At 49.1% G+C, this 22,851-nt stretch overlaps 1 protein-coding gene across 3 annotated transcripts; it reads right to left on the bottom strand.

The window, feature by feature from the left end:
* Positions 1 to 81: 81 nt before the first annotated feature.
* Positions 82 to 20,561, bottom strand: RASSF6 (Ras association domain family member 6). Of its 3 annotated transcripts, XM_009570219.2 has the most exons (12): positions 15,186 to 15,441; positions 10,814 to 10,903; positions 6,698 to 6,776; positions 6,220 to 6,371; positions 4,977 to 5,065; positions 4,644 to 4,828; positions 4,192 to 4,293; positions 2,945 to 2,996; positions 2,014 to 2,132; positions 1,828 to 1,925; positions 1,020 to 1,110; positions 82 to 874 (listed from the first exon to the last, which is right to left on the bottom strand). In XM_009570219.2, the coding sequence occupies exons 2-11, from the start codon at positions 10,867 to 10,869 to the stop codon at positions 1,035 to 1,037; spliced, it is 1,008 nt and encodes a 335-aa protein (XP_009568514.2). In that variant the 5' UTR covers positions 10,870 to 10,903; positions 15,186 to 15,441; the 3' UTR covers positions 82 to 874; positions 1,020 to 1,034. The 3 variants fall into 3 exon arrangements, with proteins under 3 accessions (XP_009568514.2, XP_053920990.1, XP_053920989.1); XM_054065015.1 differs by lacking the exon at positions 15,186 to 15,441 and adding an exon at positions 19,956 to 20,561 and having other exon boundaries at positions 83 to 1,110; XM_054065014.1 differs by having other exon boundaries at positions 83 to 1,110; positions 15,186 to 15,438.
* Between the last annotated feature and the right edge of the window lie 2,290 nt (positions 20,562 to 22,851).

Here is a 22,851-nt window from a genome sequence, read left to right on the forward strand (position 1 = left end):
TGTTTGTCATCTGCAGAAGCCAAAGGAGACTGAGCCAAAACACAGACACCACGTAAACCACACACTGATAGAGGAGGGCAAATTCTTTGTGCATAAGTGGGATTTTATTGACACCTCTGCAGTTTGAGCTCCGATATCGAGCACAACTCGGACCCCTGGGCTACTGCACACTGTGCCGGGGCCAATCTGCCCCAAACCACACCCGCGGGGGACACACCCGCACAGGCCCAGCACAGCTCTGACATTCAGCCTCTCACTGAGCGCTTCCAACTTCCTTTTCCACACAAAACACACAGCAACGACACAGACTCATTTGCTTCCACCACCACCAAAGCTGAGGTGCCTCCCCGCTCCCAGGGGCACTCCTGCAGCAGTGTTAATGACAGCACTCGCTGTGCAGCTCAGGAGAGGCTGTGGAGACAAATCTGCTCTCGGTTTTAAGGAGTGGAGGAGCTGTTACATGGGAAGGTTTCCGTTTACCTTCTTTTAAGCGCAGCTCCAAGCTGAAGCAAGGCAGGCACCCAGCAGCCTGCAGGCACCAGGATTTCAGGTCTTGCGGAGATACATTTTAGAGTAAGTGAAAAGCCTCACTGTGGTCTTGGATACACCACCACCTTTTGCCACTTAGCATTACGGAAAAGCCTCCTCCAAATCTAATTCAGCTTTTCGTGTTTTCTGTACCATTAACAGACGGGTTACTGTGATGTTTTCCCGCAGTGCTATAGGCCTCTGGCGACGGTTTGTGGATCAGCAGGGTCACAGCCTAGGGATTCTCACAGGATTCTTCCCTCGCTTAAGTTTCAAGCTTGATTCAGGCTCCACCTTGGGAGGATCAAGTGCATCTTCATAGGCGGCTCCAACTTGTGCTGCAGAGCTGGAGAGGAGGGGGCTCAGTTTTGGTGGCAAAGGTCCCAAGAGAAACTCCAGGACTTGAAACACCTGTGCTGTAAGTGCTGTTCAGTCGCGGCGCGTGCACACACCCACTCCCCATCGGCACGGGCGGCGCGTGGGGTACTCACAACCGGGCACTCGCATCAGACAGTCGTCTCTGTTCTTTTAGCAGCTCGGCTGTGGAGGTGTTGGCTTATCAGTCTCTTCTCCTTTAGGTACCTGAGGATAGAAAGTAACAGAACCCTGCAAAAACTGAACCCAAGTTCTAACGCGCAGGTTGAGTGGCTGAAAGATGTTCTAACTGAAGCTTTTCTGACAAAACATGGCCATTGCCTCTTATTTTCCTTTAGAACTTGTGGCTGCTTCAACTCACAGTTATTATCAGACTGTGATTTGATAACAGATCCACAACTGACATTGATTCTCTCCCTGCTTTTGACCCCAGGACTGTTCAGAAACAGCTGTGCCTCTCTAACTGGTACCTGGTGGGCATCTCAAGTGATGGTTAGAACTCGTGCTACTTGTCAGAGGGGGAGTTTCAGAGGGACATCGAGCATTTGGCACTCATTTAGCCTAAATAGTGCACTGCCAAACCAGTATCTGGTATGTGCTGCCTTTGGAGTTGTCAAGGAAATACACGACAACGAGCAGAGACTGAGAAACCGGGCTGTGGCTCAGAAGAGAAAGTAAGCAGAAGTGACCCAGAAGGTGCCAGTTTTCCAGGAAGATTCCCAGCATCTGTATGTAGTCAGCATTTATTCTGGAATCTTGCACAGCTCATGCGGGTGTACAGGATACAGAAGGGACTGTAAATCCCATCAGGTTTCACAGCAGCAGCCGTGTGGTTACAGAGATGCACTCGCCTTTTTGGCCAACCCCCAAGTGTCAGTGTTCTCCTGGACTCCAAGCGGCCCCACTCATTTTACTCCTATTTACCTTGCAATTGTCTGCTGGATCTCCTGCTCTTCCTCTTCATCGAGTCTGTGCAGAATGGACTCCAAAAAGGGAAGATGGAACTGAATATACTGAGCAACCTGGAATGAAGGCAACAAGAAATGCCCATGAGCAAGGCCGCTAACTCGGAAAGACACGGTGAGCTACCAGAACTGACGATATACGTACATCGCTGCTGACCTCTTCCACATCCCCGTCCATGAGGAAGAACTTGGCGATCTTCTCCGAGGGACCCTGAAGGAGCCTGTACAGTAAGGGGACGTCTCCGCTCCGCAGCTGCTTCTTTTCTGGGAGGCAAAGTGAAGGTTGTGATGCACAGCACACAAGGGTGCCTCGAGGTACCTCACGCAGCCTTTTGTCTTGGCAAAGATCCCCCATTTGACTGCTGTGCAGCTCTTAGAACTTAAGAAGTCTCTGACGTACCCACAGGAGGATGCGGTGCCTTACTTACACCGTGCAATTTAAAAGGATCTGGTAGGTACACCACAAAGAAACTGCAATTCCAGTGGCCAAATAAAAACTGAAGGGTGATCCCAGGCCCATCAGCCTGACCACGACTCCCTGAAGCAAAACCCACTCCATCCTTTCAAACACCATTCCAGCTTTGTACGTTGACACGCAAGGCTCATGGCCATCAGTTCTCTCCCCCATTCCTTTATGTATTCCTTTCAATAAAGAAAACTTCCTCTTTCTTCAGGGAACAGAGAAGACTGTTGCAGAAGTAAACTTTCTCCAGTGGAAAAAAACCTGACTACTCTAACGAAGCATATGTAACCCAGGACTATGGTCCAAAGCTCTCAGTTCAAGTATCCTATAACCCCATCAGCAGAAGCCTGCGATCTCCCAGTTGCGGTGCAGCTGTGCAGGACAAGAGTGAGAGCAGAGGAGCACCTTAAACACCACCTCTAAACACAGGTAAGAGAAGGCCCATGGAGCTGAGCCAACCCCACTGGCAGCAGGCTGCAAGCACCCAGCAGCCTGTTTCTCGGACTTTCCTCTCATCAGAGGACAACACGTCTCTAAGGGCCCTCTGGAAGAGCGAGCGTGCCACGGAATGCCGTGATGAATCTCTCACTCCCAGTGAAGTAAGCACACTTACCTCCAGATGCGTGGATAATGTAAAGTGCAAATTCCTGCGGGCTGTTCTCTATCTGCAAAACACAACAAATCTCCTCAGGATGACGGATACGCTTTCCCAGCATTCCACCATCAGGAGATGCGCTTCTCAACTCAGATACTTAAATCAAAGTCTGTGATGGAATCCTGTCTGTGGAACAGTTCAGACACTGGGTTTGGGTGAGCCTGAAAGCCGTGCTGCCACGTTCCTCGTGGCTGTGTCCCACTGCCCCATGACTGCCTGCAGCATCACAGCGCCCAAACCAGCAATGCGCCTTCTTGGGCAACACACTTTACAGCCTTGTTTCCTTGGAACATCCTTTCCTTCATACCACCTCCTCTCCAGGCGTCTCCCATGTTTGCCAGGAGTATCCCCACTGGCGTAGAGCCCTGCGTTCTCTTCCTCACTGCTTCCCTGCGCCGCCACATTGCAAAAAGTCCTTTGGAACACCTGGTCTCAGCTTATTCTCTGTTAACTTCACAACCCGCTCTGGAATTTCATTCCTAACAGTATTATTCAAGGAAATCAACTCTTCATTGTTACAGTACCGAGGCTTACCAACCGTATGAAATAACCGTGCAACAGCAAAGCCTCCAGACAAGGTACATGGGAAATGACCAAAAACTGTACACTAAGAAGCTACAGAGGATACAGATTTTGGAGCCAGGAAATGGTAAACATTTCTGACTGGATATACTTACCAGCTCCAAGAAACAAAAAGGTGATTCAGGCAGGACAGCGCTGACCTTGAGCACTGGCTTTAACTCTTTCTGGCGCATCTCGTGTGCCTGGATCCAACCCCAAGCACATGCCAGCCTCTCAGGCTAAGGGTGAGCTCCCCGCTCTCTTAAGCGCTCCACAGTGCGAGGGCCCCTCCCTAGAGGGAAGCACGACCCCGTTCACTGAACAAACAGCCGTTGCCTGTGCTGGAAATGCTGAAGCGCGGCAGGTTTCCCCTCCTGTGCCTGAGTTTAAAGAAGCAGTTCTGCAGTTCTTCCTTCACTGTGCACTGTACACCCAATACACCTTTTCTAGACTCAAATTACTGACAGATGTAAAATAAACCCTCCCATTCCTTACACACAGCCCAGGTGGTTTTTCCTACGCTCCGTTCTGTGCGCTCTCCCCTCCCGGTGATTTTCCACCTTCGCGCAGCACTGGTGTGAGAAGTGAGTTAACATTTCCAGCACACTGGAGCCACTCTTGCTCCTGCAAACGCTCAGAGTTACCTTAAACTTTCGAAGCAATTGTTCTATCACTTGTCTTGTTCTCATCTGGCTGTTCACTCTTATTTTGGTCTCTGATCCAAAAGCCGGAGTAAAAACAGATGTCTAGGAATAAACACAGCAAAAGGTGCATGAGAATGGCTGTACTCAACAACTGGGACTCTAAAGGAGATAAACCAGCAGAGCACGAGCTGTCAAGGATGCTGCCAGCGCCGTGGTGCCCCAGGAGAGCATCCAGGAGTGTGGCACCAGTGCAGACCACCACCGTGGAGCAACCACGCGCACATGGAACCCACAGAGCCTGACAGCAGATGCGAGGGGCTGGCCCAAGGGTAGCGACGCCAGGCTGGCCACACGGAGGGGTCAGGAGGCGCTGGGGAGGCCGGCAGCATGCTGGACATTCCTATCTGTCCCGCTCCACCTCAGGGATGAGCGACAAGCACCAACATCCATACCTCATAGTTGTAGAAGTGGCCATTAATTGAGAACCTATGAGTTTCTACTTCCGTCCTCATTATCGTGGGGAGCCGGCTCCTCTTCCGCATGGCCACAGCATCACGGACAGCCCTGGGCAAGGTAGCACAATCATGTTCCTGCTCGCTCTTCAACTTCAGAGTGCGGCTTTCATAACAGGAATAACCTGGACAAGGTGAAACCACATCAGCATATCGCACCGCCACGCTGCCCTCGCTGCCAGCAGCCCTGCAGGAGGCGGCTCCGGACACAGGGACCACTTATTAATATTTGGGGTGAATAAGGGGGAGTGGGAGAGGAACACCGACACTAACTTGGCTCAAGGGTTGGCTCTTCAGGACATTTCACTGTCTCCCCACTAATATGATGCAGGTCATCAAACTCTCCCCAGCGTGTCATCCCCCTGCAACACCAAACATCAATTTATAGCTGATTACTCCACATTAACTCAGCGATTCCAATTTATCCCACAGCCAGGCTCCATGGAACACATTCCTATCCCTGTTAAAAACTCTGGAACACAGCTGCAGAGCTCAGGGTGGGATGAAAAGCCACAATTGTATTTCATGTTGCCATAGAATTAATAACAATGTGGTATGAGGAGCCCACTGGGCATTGGCCAAGATGCCTCTTCAGTAACTTGTAATAATTGTTTATCTTGGCCAAGTATACGAAAGCATTAAAGATCGATTTCCAGTTTCCTATATAAATTCAGCCAACTCCGACAAGCGTGCCAAAGGATGCTCTTGGTGTTCCGTGCGTTTACAAAGTTCATTTGAGATCAGTCACGCTGCGTTGCACACCTTAAGGCGTGCCCAGGCAGCTTTGCCTCTCTGTGATCACGAATTAATATTGACTTTAAGATTCAGATCCCCACCACTCCTAAGGACTTTAGAAAGCACGAGGTGAAGGGTGACCTGAGCGGCCGTCCCTGGCTTCACAGTCACAGCAGCTCAGCAACTGCTGTGATGGTGGAATTGCATTCACCTGAGATGATGGGTGATTAAGAAACTCAGCTCTGCAATAGAGCACTGAACAGGGAGGTATTCTGAGTGGACACGGGCTCAGCCTCCACATTACCCTGCCATGAAAAGGGACACGTCCCACAGGATCGGGAGACTCCCAGCCTCATCCAGCCTGGCCTTGAACATCTCCAGGGATGGCGCAGCCATGGCTTCTCTGGGTAGCCCGGGACAGGGCCTCCCTACCATCACAGTGAAGAAATTCTCCCTTATGTCTAGTCTATATTTTCCCTCTTCTGATTTAAAGCAGTTTCCCCTTGTCCTATCACTACAGGTCCTTGTATAAAGTCCTTTCCCAGCTCTCTTGCAGGCTCCCTTCAGGTACTGGATGTGACAAAGGTGCTACGAAGATGCATCTTTCTGCCCAGCAGAACCTGGTGAAGGACCACACCACTTCAACCAGCGCCAAGTGTTGCTGTGTGAGCGACCACCACAGCTTTGGGGAACCTGGGATACGCAGCCCCATCCACTGAGACCACCCACGTGAGTCATCTCTCCCGAGCCCACCTCCTCCTTAGGGAAGTTAGTATATTACCTTTTACCAGGGAACACACCCACACTCTCGGCTGACTTCAAGGTTACAAAAGAGGGTATCTGCTTCTCATCCTGAATTTTCAGTCGGATGGGATGTCGAACTCCCCAAAATATTGGCAAGATTCCCTCAATAAATGGTTTGCCTCCTTCTTGCTGGAAGGAAAAAAAAGGAATGCTGCATAATAACCAAATAATAATAATCAAGTAATAATAATACATTTCCTCTCAAAGTAACAGGAATAAAATGGAATGCTAGAAACTGGAAATTCCTGCTGGTCTGAACTCTTTCCGCTCTTCTCAAGCATTTCCCTCCAGCACCTGCTGTGGCCTTTTCACTGCTGTGATCTGTTCCACCTAACCCACCATCGCCCGACAGGCCCTGCGCTGCTGTTCAGTCCCGCCTCGCTCAACGGCAGCGTTCGTTGGTGCTTTCCCTGCTGCCACAGTTCTTTTCAGGCTGTTTTCACACAGCTCCTTACCTGAGTGTAGGAGAGCTGCAGATTTTCTTGATCAGAGTAGTACGAGTTGTACGTCTTCAGCAGGGAACTGAGCTGCTCTCTAGAATGAGAGATGACAATGAAATGACATCTTAGCACCGTGACACCTGGGTGCTGAGCCATGGGCTAACGCCCTGTATCCCTGTTACTCTCTCTGTGCAGCTCTGCTAATGATCAACATGTCATTTCCCAGGAGTAAAATTTAGTCAGCATACTGGGTTGCTTATTATTTGCTTCTTTAAGGACCTGAAACACAGTGGATATTAGTTAGTCACAGTCCAATGTGACACTAGTCACACTGCCCCAACGTCACGTGTACTTTGGACTCTGCTACAGCGTCGAAGGGGAAGCAAACAGGCACAACGTTCCCAGGAACCAGCCTCAAAGATTATTTTGGTTCAGTTACCATTTGTTCTCCCTGCCTAATGGTTTCCATTGGGGTTTTACATCTTCTCAGATACTCTGACTTCATATATCTGCTGTATGCCCAGACAAAACATGCCCATTCCCTTTAGCATGAAAAAACCAGCTCCGCACTAAGGCTCTGATTAAGAGGAGAAAGGATGGGGCTGAAGGAACCCTCTGCCGACACGCCAGGATTAGGAACTGCCCATCCCCTTGGATTTCAAACAGAAACTCAGCATGAGATCAAAAAAAGCGCAGCACGTTCTGCTCTGAAAACCGTGTGCTGAGGCAGGAGGGCGATGTGAGGCATTAAAAACCTCTAAGACCCACCACAGGTGCTATAACAATACCTGTCGCCACGCCTGACAAACCAACCCCTCTGCAGGAGAAAAGGGTTTAGGAAAACCTTTCAACTCTGACGGCATTTCAAAGTAACCAGGTTAGAGCTGCAGCACATCCCAGTTCCTAGGCCACAGCTGCCACCTCCTCCCTGTGGCAGACTGGTCTGGAAGAACAAACTTCAGCTACCGGATTGTAACTGATTTCCAGACCTTCTGGGGAATTTCAGCAGGTGGGAAAAGATCAACAAGGCTTTTACTCAGCAGGTAAGATCAGGGCCTCACCCCTGAATTCAACAGGTTACCTGCATTCCCTTCTAACACTGTAGGTGTCAATGATTGACTTGGTTAACCTACTGCTACTCCCCAACAACAGTGTGCTGGGCTCCAAAACAACCTTTTCAGCGTTTACTTCCAGTCACGTAGCTTTTATATCCCAGTAATAGGGGTGGTAAAAGCCTTTCCTTGTTTCACTTTGGAGCAGCTCCCTACAGGCTGTGTCTCATGGGCTGTGAGCGGCTGTACTCAGGACATCCCATCACAAGGTAAAGCTTTACTTCACTTCGATATGAAGCAGGTACCAGGGAAATTTGTATCGGGCTGGTTCAAGGTGGGCAGGATTAAGCGAGTGTTGGCCTTGTGCACAAGCAAAATCCAGCTGCAATTAAAAATTAACACTCCAGTAAGAGATACGTTTGACAGGAGTTGTTCTAGACCTGCCAATCCTGTTAGTAAAGTGCTTAAAACAAAAGTATTTACTCTGCAACTATAGTGCCTTTGGCAATCATTTTATCAACAGCTGCTATTTTGGCATGCTTTTCCCAGGTACAAAGTTGCGGAGATCAGCTCACTGAATACAGACTGGGAATGAACAAGGATTGAGGTCACAGTGAGGCCCATTCATTAGCCTATAGGAAAGCTGGGGGGGGAAGATGTTGATCAGGGAGTGCAAGGAGAGGGTGAGGGTGAACATATTTACCTGAAAGAGGAGAGACTGAGATGACATCTTAAGGAGAAATGTTTTGCTGTGAGGGTGGGGAGGCCCTGGCCCAGGGTGCCCAGAGCAGCCGTGGCTGCCCCATCCCTGGAGGGGTTCCAGGCCAGGCTGGATGGGGCTTGGAGCCCCTGAGCCAGTGGGAGGGGTCCCTGCCCGTGGCAGGGGGTGGAACTGCATGGGCTTTGAGGTCTCATCCAACCCAAACCATTCTAGGATTCTATTACTCTCAGTACACATTGGCTGCACAGGTAAATAAAATCACAGGCTAAAAGCACCAAGTGATGGGGTGAGGGCTAAGTCTGAGGCAGATTATGTTTCTGAGATTGAGGTCTGAAGACTTTCCCTTAGTTTCTTCCCTCATCTACAATTAACTTCCTCATCTTGCCTCATCTTCCCATCAACTTCCCAAGTTTGCACAACTAAAGCTTTCACGTTTCAGTCTCGTACTGGTGCAGTCAACGGTGACGAACTGCTCAGGCAGTTAGAAAAGCCCCAAGGGAAAGACTGAACAGCAACTCACACCCACTCATTTGTCCTTGTGCAGTGGAGTCATTAGAAAAGAAACTCTTTACCTCTTTCAGCCCCAGAAAGGTGCAACCCCCATCCCAGCCTACCAGTTCCAGAACAAATCGTATCGTAGCTCACCTTCTCTGTGAAGGCCCAAAGACTCCTCTAACCAAGAGGCTGATGGTCACCTCATCTGACTTACGCTGCCAGAAAACCAACGGCTCTGTCGTGTTGCAAGACTCCTCGTGCACCTTTGCCAAGACCCAAACACAGCTTTTAATGGAAGCCACAGCTAAGTAACTGGTCAAACGACTCGGACAAACCCAGCATGGGTAACACCTACTTGAGACCGACCGCTTTCTTCAGTAACAAAGGCAGAACACAAGGGAGCCATAAGGTCAAGTACCCTCATGGTAAACCACAGCCGAGCCCAGACTGCGTTCACATGAAACCCTAACCCAGGAGAAGTCACCCGTGCTCTTCTCCTGAGCCCTAAGCATTTATCCATGGATATTTACGGCAGTTATGCTTGAAGACAATAGATGAGCCACGTGCTTCAGTCAGCCGTTTGAGTCAGCTGTTGTGCAGCTCCCAGACAGCAGGATTGCCACATCAGCAAGACCTGCAGGATCCAGCTGGAAGAAGAGCAACGCAATAGCAGATTCAACGTACAGATGAGGGGCAACAATGGAAATAGCATTGGAAGCAAGTTGGAGCGCGTACAGAATAAATGCTTCAAGAATCACTTACGCATTCGTTTTGTCTACAAGGCAAAGAAACCTGAAGAGTACTTTAAACCTCAGCTACAAGGCAGAAACATCTCAACCAAGACCCACATGTCACCACGTGAACAGGGAGATACACAGGGGAATAAAATCCCAGAGGTTGGGTCAGATGTTATGTTTTCAAGTGCCTTTGTACACCGAGTAAATGAAGGTTCTGAGAGATTAATAACCTCTGACACAAGCACTGTCCCAAATGCGCAGCTGTATAAAGGAACAACTCTTCAGGAGAGGAGGAGGGATGCACTGATGCCTGAGTGCTTCGCACAATGTTCTGGCACCTTCCTTAAAGGGGAAGAAACCAATAGCACTGCTTATGCCACACATCAAAGTATCAAGATTCAGACGTAAATACCCACGGCAGTGCAAGAAATCCAATCCAAGGCCCCATCCGTGGGTGCCTTTACAGCCAGCTTCCCCCACAGGAACATCACAAGGCAGGGAAACGAAGCAAGCAGAGAGCCCCCTGTTCCAGCTCTGTGCTTTGTTCAACAAGGGAAAAAACAATCCCCTGAAAAGGGGATGGAGCTCTGCACAGGGGCTTACGTATCACTGCAGAAAAGTCCCATCAGCCAGAGTTAACAATGGAAAAGCAGCCCATAAGACAGAGCGGGAGCGCAATTCCAAGCCTTTTGCAGGTAGGCTAAGGGACCACCTCCACTCACCACAGCCCAGAACTGGCAGAGAAACCCTGCCACCAGGACTGCAAACCAACCCCACGTCTCAGGCAAGCACAGCTTAAAAACACTGAAAGTTGTGTTCGATTCCAACGGATTTCAGAGATTGGAAGATTTTCTTCCCCAGTTTGGAATTTTATTGCAGCAGTCTCAGAAAGCACTGTTATACCTAATGAGCAAAAGGTTTAACGCTCTGTTCTTTGAAATCCTTATGAAGGGCAATTTTGTCCAGTGGACAGACGGAGGCAAATAAGAGGTAGGAATTGTTGTAGGAAGAGCTGCTGCTCCAGGCTCAGCTCTCTGTAGGATCCCCTGTTAAGGAATGAATGTGGAGTAGCTTGAAACAAGGCAGCAAAGTCACTAAGCTTTAGGGTTTTTTGTTAATAGCTTACCTGGTAATGAACTTCTCCTCGCTGATGGCGACAGAAGGCAGGTTCTGTGCTTTCATAGTCACTTTCTTCGTTTATTCAGAAGAGACAAACCTAAAAAGGTTAAAACATAATGATATATCTGCTAATGCCACAGACAAACACTGAACACAAGGCCTTAGTCAAACAGGCACGAACACAACCTATGGGCTAACTATGCCAAACTTTGATTTTAAGGCTAATGATGAAGTGGATGAAGTATTTCCCACTCCTGGCCAAACAATCATAAGCCATTCCCACCCAGAATCCCATACTACCTTAAATCCCAAGCACTACACATACTGGGGTACTCCCAGGCAACTTTAGCACTTTATACAACTCCATGATTATGCCTCACTTGTGAGGAGCCTGAGACTGCAACCCATTTACTCCTCAGGATTCATTTGTTAATTACGGATAGTGCATTGCTCAGGGTCGCCAAAAAGAAGTGACTCAGCAAACCAGACTTTACCACCATAACACGAGAGTGGAGAACTGCTGAGCGTTGGCAGGGTCCGGCAGCACACAAAGAAAGCAGCTAAGATATTAAAGAGCTAATAAGGCTGTAATTAAAGTGATGTAGCAATAGAATTTACAGATCTCCGCGCAGCGATTTCAGCACGTTGTGTGGGCAGCACGCCAGACCCAGACTGCAACAATGCATTCTTCAATAAGCTTAATGACAGCGGCTTGGCTGCTGTCATCCCCCTCAGGTAACAGGAGAACAGGCAGGCCGAGGAAAGGAACTCGAGAGACTCCGGCTCAAGACTGACAATTGCTGCTGCACTGAAAAACCTCAGTTTCAGCCCAGCAAGTGCCATTACAGGGATGATGGAGAGGGGGGAAACGAATCCATAGAGAGCAGCAAAACCTCCAAAGACTGCGATGTTAGGCAATAGCTCCACTTGCCTTTCTCTTACTTGGGCATGATGACAGAGGAGTTTCCTAACAGCGCCTGACGTCCATCGCCCCTTAACCCAGGAGCTGGACCCCAGTCCTATTTTGCACGGGACAGAGCCTGAAAAGCAGTTCATTGTCTGCAGTACCAGTGACGGGAACCCTTCAGAAAATCCATTCAGGAAAGAAGTACAAGCTTGTAGAGATCACGTCTATCTAAAGAGTAAGTGCTGGGCTTCTGTGCAAGGATCCTACACTGCTGAGCTGCTTCCTTGGAAGGCTCCATAGTTATGATGAAAGGCTTCAAAAAAATATACATACGTGGAGAAACAAGAAGTTTTGCATACAAACAAATTATCTTTACCCTACAAACACACTGGAAGCTATTTCACAACCTCTCAAAACAGAGGGGGGTTCTGAAAAATCAGGGATGGTTCAGTAGTGGACAGGTACAGTTGGACTCAATCTCAAAGATCTCTGCCAACCAAACAACTCTATGACTCTATGCAACGAGCTCTACGTGAGCAGCCAGAGCTTCCAACAGTGCTTGAGCAGTGGCTCACTGAACAGAGCATGAAGGATCCCACGTCCCCATCGTCCTCTGGGCGGCATCCATCCAGGCAGAAGCATTCCTGACAGCCAACCAAGACCAGGGACTTGTGTGCAGCCACAAGCTTGCATACAAGGAAGAGACAGCTTACAGCAGTGTAAGAGTGGCGTTCCTTCGCCTCCAAGATGAGTTCAGCAGCCACTGGCCATACCTTGAAATCCAATTCTATGTGATTTACCAATCTCCAACCAAACCAACTGCCCACGCTAAGGGTAATTTCAACCTAATTTTCAAAGCTGCAGAGGAGTTTATGTGCGTTGGCACTGGAACACCTGGACATGCACTGGAGCTTCTTCCTATCCACTAGGAAACAATGCGGAGAGCCAAGTCACCGCTATTTAACGGAGGGCAGCGACTCCAGCAAGCTCCAGCACCGCTTCATTGCTCATGGCTGCATTCTTTTCAGGAGAATTTGACCTCAGAACAATTCACACGAAAGAAAAAGCTGATGTCTACAGACTGAGAAGTGATCCATGCACAAAAAGAAGGTGATCACTGAACAGGCTGTTCCCCTGCACACCGGATGGCCCACACTATATTATTCGCAGTTAATCAGCTAGATGCCCTTGAACTGCTGACAGTGAAGCAAACTGGAAGAGCAGTTGGATGGGAACAGTTCTGCCCCACCGCCTCTCTCTTGCTGCCTGTTAGCCCGGACGAGGGCTGGCCCCCCTCTCCTGTCGCTGGTGCAGAGCACAGACAGCGCTCATTACATCTTTCTCACCTAAGTGACCAGTTGCGCTTATCAGGCTTAGATTCTCACACCACAAGCTCACCCCAGAGAGGAGGCATTTCTCCATGCACCCTTCCCACAGGCCTGTTTGGGCTCCACACACCTTGCAGCCCTTATTTTGAGTTAACCCAGAAACCCGCAGGTTGAGAACGTGCAGTGACTTCTGCAGCACAGTGACCTCGCACCACAAACGATCGCGTGTTTACATTGGCCCCATAAACCCACGAAGCCGTCACCTCTCATAGTGCCTTCTAGCATCCCATTGTTTTCCGGGTCACTTTCCTGTAGCTCCTTTGAGCAAGCAAACATAAGAGGGAAGTGTTTTTTCCGTTGTTCCCTTCGATTTGAACTCACAAACATGCTAATTTTCCAGCTCTTCCAAAACCATAGGGCTGTATCCATCTATTAAAGCCAACTCCTGACTTGCCTGGTGTGAGCCAGGCATCTGCATTCCATTCCACTGGACTAGAACCACACAACTCCCTCCGGTAAGACCTTGAAAGCAAGATGTGGGCTGGACCAGAGACTGAACCAAGACAACTCAATGCTCGAGGGAAGACGCACTGAAGCCTAAAATATCTGTGGAAGGAAAGAAAAGAAACCGAAGGGAAGGGTGGGAGTAAAGGGGAAGCAAGCCAGACATAAAATGAGCAACTCTAGAGGAAGACTGCTACACTTAAAGGAAGAAGGAAAAGGAAAAGTCTAGGAAAAGGAAAGGGAAAAGAGACCACTGCAGAATGCCAAAGCTACGAGAGGATCAACAGCCGCATCAGGGTACCAGACACATCTCAAAGGTAGTGAACTTCTCCTCTGCAAGTCTTAGGTCTTACCTGGAATGTGTTTTTCCAGGAGAAAGTATAAGTTAGAGTGGAGAGGCAGGTGAGAGTGCTTGATTCATTTTATTATCACTATCTTTAATACTTATTCACTTACGGGACAAGACAGCAGAGAAGGGATGCAGCAAAGGTGAGAGCAAATGTCCACACTAATCTTGACACACTGATAAAAGGAGGCAGCTGGAGAGGAGGACTGGGAGGAACGGGACACCCGGCACGCAGAGCTGAGCCATGCAGGAGCAGCAAAGCAGCACTGCAGCCCTGTAACCACCTGGATGTGGTTTCTGGTGCATCCGTCTGTTCAGGTGGGACAGCAGCGCGAGCAGTGTGCAACACAGTGCTCCTACCAGCAGCAAAAAACTCGAACCCCAGACCTCCCCACACATTTCCAGGCATTTTGACCCAGTGCTTTCAAAGCTGTTCCAAAGCCACAGCTAGTGAGGATGGAGTGAACCTGCTCAGCATCTCATACGGGAACCAGAAGGCTCAGCTGCTTATGAACTGAGCTGTTATCTTGGATGCCCTCACTGCCAAAGGAAACAGCTGATCAGAAGAAAGGACTTGTTCCAAGAAGTCACATTCTGCCCACTAAAAAAAAAGGATTTTTCCTTTGCCCTACCAACTTCTTTATGCTTAATTTTAACAATGAACTGCTACAGCACAGAGCTGCAACAGCACTATGGGAGCACAGGACTCAGCATAACTACTGGAATACAAACCACAGCATAACCCCTCTGCCCAGGCAGGGTCAGAACGGGCTTGGATTGCTGGAACCACAGCTGAGGGTGCGTTTCTACATGGATATGGCCCCTTCCCGAGTCACAGAGGGAGAAGTATCAGAGCTCCCTGCTTCACTCTGCAATGACAGAGCAGGGCTCACATCCTACCTGCTCCCAACAGTAAGCAATTCATTGGTATGAAGTTACTTTCTATTTCAGGAGAGAGAGCTTTTACCCGCCAAAAGGCACAGACAAGGTCACTGATACAGCCTCTGGAACCACACGAGTGTCTGGATGAAGGACAGCAAGGGCTCGCGCCCCTGAACGCACCAAGCAGCTGCCCATTATCTGCCTATTTTAATCACAACCCTGACTCACGCAAGCCACCTCGAGATTTAGGAGCGTCTTTGCCGAGGATTCCCGACTGAACGCTTCTCCCCGACTCCGATACCCTAATTACCCAAATGGAATCCGACTCAAGCCCTGGGTGCCCACACAGGACCCAGCTTTGCCTTGACGCTGCAGGTCACACAGCAAGTGGAGGAGAAGTACATTCCCTTACCTGTGCGTGGTGTCCAAGGAGGAGCAGCGCTGGAGGAGTCTCACGCACCTTTCCCTGAGCCCTGGCAGAGGCATGACAGCACGCACCGGCTGGCGGCCACCTCTGCCACTCCAGGGAGCCCACGGAGCCCGTAATTTCTCTTTTGCTTAATAAACTGGGAGCGCTGGAAAGCCAGGACACTCCCCACACCTCAGTGCATGTTGGGAACATTTACCTACCCACTTTCCTTCCTCCAAGCGCTGACAGGAGCCCTCCCTTTGCCACAGCTACACCTATGGGGAGGCTCCAGTTAACGCTTTAATCACTAACTTCATAACGAGAAGCAACCTGCTGACTCTTAGTAATCATTCCTTGGCACGGCACACCCTGAAACGTCCCGCGCTGGAAGCACTGCCAGGCTTTAACCACTCGCCTGACGCGCTTTCCACTTGACAGGATAAAGTCTTTTTTCCTTCTCTGGATAGACACCAGCATTTGGTGTTTGGAGGAGTAAGAGACACAGGCAATCGGATTGTGCCTAAGTATGGATATACGGATTTATAGTGTTATGGCAGAAATGGGAACAGCACAGCCTGCTCACATCATCACATACAGCTGTAGATTCAATTTCTTGCTTAACCTACAATACTCTTAAGGCTATTACTCACCGGGCACGAGTTGTCTAAGAGAATGCACTGCTGCTCTGCTTAATTGCCCAGCAGCTAATTGTATAAGCAGATGTTTAAGCAGTAAAATCTACGAGCCAACACACACCTTCCAGTTCCTACTGTCTGCCCACCTCTTTATGACAGCAACTCCTTCACAAAAATCAGCCCAAAACTGTAAGAGCAAAAAGCATAAAATACACTGGGCCTGAATTCACCTTCACACCCATCTCACCGCACTATGACTTACATCAAGTTACTTCTGCTGTATGTGATTTGATGTCAGGGAGAAGCAGAACAGCCCCATAACTACTGGATTCTTGCTCACATGGGTCTCCGCTGGTGTCCTCCTCTCAAGCCAAACCAACCACTGTACACACAACACCAGATGTGTCATATTTGGGACTGTAATTCACATTGCAAGATGTTTCAGCGAGGACTTCTTTGGCATATACAAGGCTGAGAAATCTCGAAACACAGCAAAGAGTCAATGTGCTGGGTTTTTGCTCAACTCACCACAGCCCAGAAGCTCCATGCCATGGTGGGCTCGGAGCTTCCCACCAAGCTCGACCTCTGGCACTGCACCATCTTTTGTAGAGTTGTTGAACACAAACCCATACAGCTGGGTTAAAACCAGAGGTTTGACCTTTCCTGTCACAGCTGTAGACAATTCAGTCTGGGGGGACTAGTCCATGCAGACTGGCAATATCCATCAGGAGAGGAGAACAAAGAGGTCTTCAGGGCCCCATCACAGCAATGAGTTTAGTAGACACCCCAAGAAAGAGAATGGTCTTAATCCTTTCACAGGCAAGTAAATAATCAATGCACGGAGAGCGTTACTCTTCCATCTCTTATAACAAACATAGTTCATATGCCTTGGAGCTGTAAGAACAAGTCACAACTTGGTTATGCTATTTCACCTCTTCTGTGAAAGGGTAATGATGATTTCTGTAGAGAAGGCAGGGAACGTGACCATCCTTGAGGCTTTAAAGGCATTAAAGGCCATGATATTTCTGCCTCCTTGCACAATTAATATTCAAATACTCTTAAGTTAATAAATAATTGCAAGTTGAAGCTCAGCTATTTAATAACTTCGCCTCAAATCATTAAGAAACAGACTTGCAAAGCTAGAACAACACCTCAAATGGGAAAAGCTAAGGGATTCCAGTTCTACTTTTGTGGAACACAACCACAATAAACAGGCTGGCTATGGGCAGATGCTGGACTGCAGGAAAGAGCTCATCTTCAGGGTTTTTTCCACCCCAAACCATTCTATGGCAAACACAACAGGATATACACGAGCTCACAACAGATTTCACTACTTTGGTGAGAAGGAAAATCCCTGATATTTGGTGCCAACAACTGTTTCTGGATGACTTTGGATCATTAACAGTAAACGGCAAAATCCTTCTTGGACTTCAAGCCAGCTACTGCAATGCAGAGCTAGAGCCTGAGCTGATAGGATCTGAATTTCACCCAACCTGAGTGACTAATCCTTCCCCCTACATCACAGAGGGAACCAGGAGGATTGCATTGATAAGTGCCACAAATCAAGGAATTCAAGACAACTGGATTTTCCCTACAAAGAGCCTCCTGTTCTTTAGCAAGATTGTTTTCTGTCATCACACCAAAGCGCCAGCAGCAATCCCTGTGTGCCAGGACATGTTTTGCAGCCACAGCTGATAAGCACGAAGAACAGAAACTAGGGAACAGATAATCGGCTCAGATAATTAAATAAATATGCAATGCATATGCTCACTTCAATGCCTCAAAAATCTATAACCTCTCATATGGAATATTTCGTGAGTTTTAGGGGCCACAAGTTGTTAAGGAAGAAAAGAGAAGCAGAGCTAATATTTGCAGCAGCACATGTGCCACAGGCTGTGGGTTCTGGCATCACAGAAAGAGCAGGAACATCCCAGGTACTGACGCTTGCCTGCACAGAAAGCAGCTTGCAGCTATCACTGTCATTATCCTCACGAGCCACTGGTAGAGGGGCAGGTCCTGCCTCAGCATCTGAAACAGTCAGCTGCACACCATGGCTTGGTGTTAATTATATATCCACCCGTTAAGTCATCCATTTGATATTACAGGATTTCCTAAACTTATACAAGGCTTTTCATTGCCTGAAGCTACAAAATATTTCAAAGGACAGAACTGAAGAGAACTGCCCTGCCCAGAAGAGCTACGGTCACAGAGCTTTGCACTCCCATTAGAGCTCAGGCAGGAGTAAAATCACCTTTTCACCACACCCAGCAGACTTACACAGCACACATAAGCCCCAACTCCTCCACCCTCAAGGCTTCCAGGCCCAGATTTCCCTCAGCTCCAAGGTTTTTCTAATAAACATCACTTTCTCAGATTTCTTTCTGCATATCACTGGATACCTGTGTTCCTCTGCTTTCAAGGTACAAACCCCCTGGTTCACTTTTCTGTTAGTAATCACAAACAAGACCACTCGAACTCCACCCACAAATCCCAACCTTTCTCCTTCTACAAGACTCGATTCAGGATCCTTTCATGCTCAGGTCCCGCCCTGTAATGGTCAGTTGAGCACCATGTGACTGAGGCACCTGACTCCCATTTTCCATATGCTAATGACTTTTCTCTCATTACTGCTTCCTTAAGGCACCTGAGTCAAAACGTGGTCTCCTGTTCTCTGTTTCTTCTGAAAAGATCAGTCCAGCACCCCCCACAGCGAACGGCCATCCCTGAGCTGAACGAGGGTTCTGGGGAAGCTTCCGATCTCAGTGTTTGTTACCTTGCAGCTCTTGCCATCATTCCAGTAATGGCCTTCCCACCTGCTGCACCTGGGCCTGCCCCTGCAAAACAACCCCCTCATTTCCTGATACTTAGACATTTCCCTTTAGATTGTGTACGAATGGGAAGAGTCCATTTGCAAAGCGTGTGACTACATAAGAGGAAACAGTTGTTGTGCCCAAATTGCCCCCGTTCTCCTCCTCCTTCGATGTTCCAAATCATAAAGCAAATCTCAGCAACAACACTAATTCGCATGTATTTTCCATCACAGACCTATATAGGCAAGTCTGGATGTCCACAAAGTCAGTGAAGAAATGGGCAATGTCCAAACCCATCCCAGAGTCCCGTTACAAACACACAGACCTCACACAAAAGCACCTGCCCGTCACCACTGTGAGTTTAGTTTCTAACACAATGCAAACCAGACACTGTTTTCCTGTCCTTGCTGCAGCCTGCGGCGCTGTGTCATGGATGATTCCATATCTGCTGCACGGCCTGGAGCCCTCCTGAATGTCCCTGCATGCCACCGAGTCCGAAAGGATCTGGGAGTCTCTTGGCTGTCGTGCTATCAGTGTTCACTGCCCTATCAGTCAGTGTCAAAGATGTTACCCTGTCTTCCTCTTAACTTCATCTCTGAAAATCTGCACAGTTCCAGACTCTGAGATCAAAGAATCACAGAATGCTTTGGGTTGGAAGGGACCCTTTACAGGTCATCCTGTCCAAGCCCCCTGCAGGAGCAGGGACATCTCCAACCAGACCGGGTAGCTCAGAGCCCCGTACAGCCTGGTGGCCTTGAATACTGACAGGGTCGGGGCCTCCCTGGGCAACCTGGGTCAGTCTCACTGCCCTCATTGTGCAAAATTTCTTCCTTATATCCAGTCTGTATCTCCCCTCCTGAATTTAAAACCATTGCTCTCTGTCCTGTCACAACAGGCCTTGCTGAAAGTCTGTCCCCAGCTCTCCTGGAGACCCTTTCAGTACTAAAAGCTGCTCTAAGTCTCCCCACAGCCTTCTTTTCTCCAGACTGAACTACCCCAACTCTCTCAGCCTGTCCTCAGAGCAGAGGTGCTCCAGCCCTCGCATCATCTCCATGGCCTCCTCCAACAGCTCCATGTCCACTTGGCTGTTTGAAGAGAGCCTTCTGACTCCTCTGCTCTCTCTAAGACAGTTCACCCTCTGACAGAGACATTCCTCATCTCTGCTCAGGGTTCCTGTTGAAAATCTCTCCACAGAGACTGCAACTACTTGCTCTGGATCACACTTGTCCTTCTGTAGCGCTGCGTATCCATGACAATATCAAACAGCCCCTTTGGGCATTCAGCTGTCTGAGACACCGTACAGAGAGGAAACACATTTATATACGTACCGTGTCATATTCACATTCTTCTTCTGAGCATCAGACTGTACTGATCACACTGTTCTCTCAAATTCCAGATGTCCCGTGCAGGATCCCGGAGCACCATAGGCGCTGTGTGCTGTGGGTGGCAGCTCAGTGTCATTCGACGGCAGAGGCGGTGGCATTCCAGGGGCGCTGGGGGAAACAATAGTGCCTCTAACTCTGAAGGGCTAAATCCTGTCACAGTGCTTGGCTAACGCGCTTACAGCCTACGCTGGGTTTCATGGGAACCGACAGGGCTAAAATGCAATCTCATCGTTAAGGACACCTGAATGTCTTTCTAAGTCTAGAAAACAAAGCTAGATGAGAACGGAGGCACATGGAACACAGCGGCATATAAAACCGCTGTCTGATTTGGATGGTGAGCTCTACGTTCCTGGGTAAGGCAACACAAACAAGTCAATAGTTGTTTAGGAGATGCTGAAATTCTGGAAAAGATTCTTCCCTGCACAGTTGTTCACAGGGTGTGTCTTCCAGTCTGGAATTTGATCCATCTGAAACTGTCATTCTCAGCCCTGCAGGCGATATTTCGCTTTTAGCCAGTGCACATGTCCTTACAAGTGAAGAATCCGCGCGAGCTGCCCACTGGAAATGCAAACTCAGCCTCTGCGATGGTGTCGTCCCGGTCTCTCCAATGCATGCAGCTCGGGGAGAACGCACACTTGCCAGATGCGATCCTCGCCACATGAAACGGCGGGCTGCTGGGTGACAGAGAAGCTGTGCAGAGAGGATGGTCAGTCTGCTGAAAAGCTGCAGAGAAACAGGAATGTCTTTAGGGCTGTGAGCTGGATGTGCGCTTGCCCAACCCCGTGCGGAGAGCACAGGTTCCAACAGGTGCAGGAATGGAAGCAATTTCAGGCATGAAATTTGATGCAGAGGTTATGGCAGAAGCAGGAACCACATCTGAGCAGTGAATGTCCAGCTGTTATCGGAGGCATACGGACAGGGAGCTGAACGCCCCTCTGCCAGAGCACTGGTCCTCTTCGGCCCCTGCAGTAGCCAGCTCAGCAGCGCCACAGGAGTTGGCTCTGAATTTCCATTCACAGGATTTCAGATACCTGCGTGAAAAATTCAGTGTGGTGAAACACCCTGACACTGAAGACTCACAGATCAACACCCATTTATACAAAACTGATGTGAGCATTCAAGCCTGGCATTGCTCTCTTGACACAGAACATCACAGATCTGCACTAGAAGGACAATGGTTTCCCAAGAGGCACAATCCTTTGTTTCTGCTGTTCAGAGACAGCTGCCTTTCTTACCTGAAATCTCATCGAAGGCGGTATTCTTCTGGGGCTGGATCCTTCTTCTTCCTCTTCCCCACCAGTGAGCGAGGCCCTGACAAGTGCAGGATATACTTTTTCCTGGTGTAACAGACATCATACGGCAACAGCACATGTGTAACTCCAGGCTGGAAAAAGAAAAGGGAGATCTCTTTCAGTGTCTGTGCTCTGAGGACACTAATTCACCTTAATGATCCTGCTTTGCCTCACCTGGAACGTCCATCTCCCTCAACCTGTGTTCCCCTCCCTCTCCCATCTCCACCCATGGGCCTGTGACCCTGTTTAGGCTCAGCCTGGAGGAGTTGCTTTCATTTTGAGGTGGGTTAGAGGGCTGTTGAGCTCTGGTCCAGTGTAGACATTCCCGTGCTTGGCCATGGACCCTACCTGATCCTGATCTGCAGAATGGGTTGTTTTCTGGCCACTCTAGGCTTGGAGGGTGATCACTGGATGACCTGATAGGGGTGTGGGAACTGATTTCTTGGCTTTACTTTACTGCCGTTTCACCAATGCAACCTTGCCTGGTACTTGGACTCTTGGTTCAATGTGGCTGCTTGCTCTGATTCTGCTCGGCTCGGCTTGGCTTGTTGAGGCACCAGAAGTGCGCAGCAAGGGAGACGATAGAATCATGGAATGGTTTGGGTTGGAAAAGAGCTTAAAGCCCACCCAGTCCCACCCCCTGCCATGGGCAGGGACACCTCCCACTGGATAAGGTTGTTCCAAGCCCCATCCAACCTGGCCTGGAATACCTCCAGGGATGGGGCAGCCACGGCTGCTCTGGGCAACCTGGGCCAGGGCCTCCCCGCCCTCACAGGAAAACATTTCTTCCTGAGATCTCATCTCAATCTCCCCTCTTTCAGCTCAAACCCGCTCCCCCTCATCCTGCAGTCCCTAACGATGACCACGGCTCTGCTGAGCAGCTGAACTGCTTCCAGGAGAGCAGCGAGGCAGCCTCTGCCCGGGCTAAGCACGATGAGCCTGCACTGGCCCCTGCTGGCTCCTGCAGCAACGTGTCCGCTGGAGACCCACCGTGAGCCAGGGCTGAGCACTGGACACCGTCATTTACACCAGCTTTGTGTGCTGCTCTTATTTTACTACAACCAAAAAACCAATGTAACAGCAAATGTAGGGAAAAAAGGCTGAGCTAAGACACTCAAATCCTCATGTTGGTACCCAGGAACTTGGCTTGCACGCGTTCCTGCAGTGTGTACATATTACACACTGCCAGGGCTCTGCGGGGTAAAAATAACTCCAAAGATATGCTGTTAAAATACTTTTAGGAGTGAAGAAATTTTTAATTAATGCATTATCTGTTCAAACTCTAATGTTTCCTAATATAATTTAATGTATCGTTTTCTACTTGATTTACCAGCTGAAAGCAAACCAAAATGGCTCTTGGGTTTTGTGAGGAGTTCTTGTGAGGGGTGAAAATAACATCTGCCTGCTCTGACTTTGCTTGTGGATCTTGGTCTCCACCTGATTCCCTTCAGGACTATTTCCCCACAAGTCTGAGAAAAACACATTACTGTGAGGCTTCCCAGCCACGTAAACTGAGGAACGCTGCTGTGTTCGAACATTCAGTGCAA

Source organism: Cuculus canorus, chromosome 4 (assembly GCF_017976375.1).
Source record: "Cuculus canorus isolate bCucCan1 chromosome 4, bCucCan1.pri, whole genome shotgun sequence".
In the NCBI taxonomy this organism is placed as follows: domain Eukaryota; kingdom Metazoa; phylum Chordata; class Aves; order Cuculiformes; family Cuculidae; genus Cuculus; species Cuculus canorus.

Coding starts and splice junctions, on each gene's coding strand:
- RASSF6 (XM_009570219.2), bottom strand. CDS start 10,869: ATGAAAGCACAGAACCTGCCTTCTGTCGCCATCAGCGAGGAGAAGTTC. Junction 6,372..6,697: donor TGCAGCTCTCCTACACTCAG/GTAAGGAGCTGT, acceptor TTTTCCTTCCAG/CAAGAAGGAGGCAAACCATT. Junction 5,066..6,219: donor GGTGTGTTCCCTGGTAAAAG/GTAATATACTAA, acceptor TTGGTGTTGCAG/GGGGATGACACGCTGGGGAG.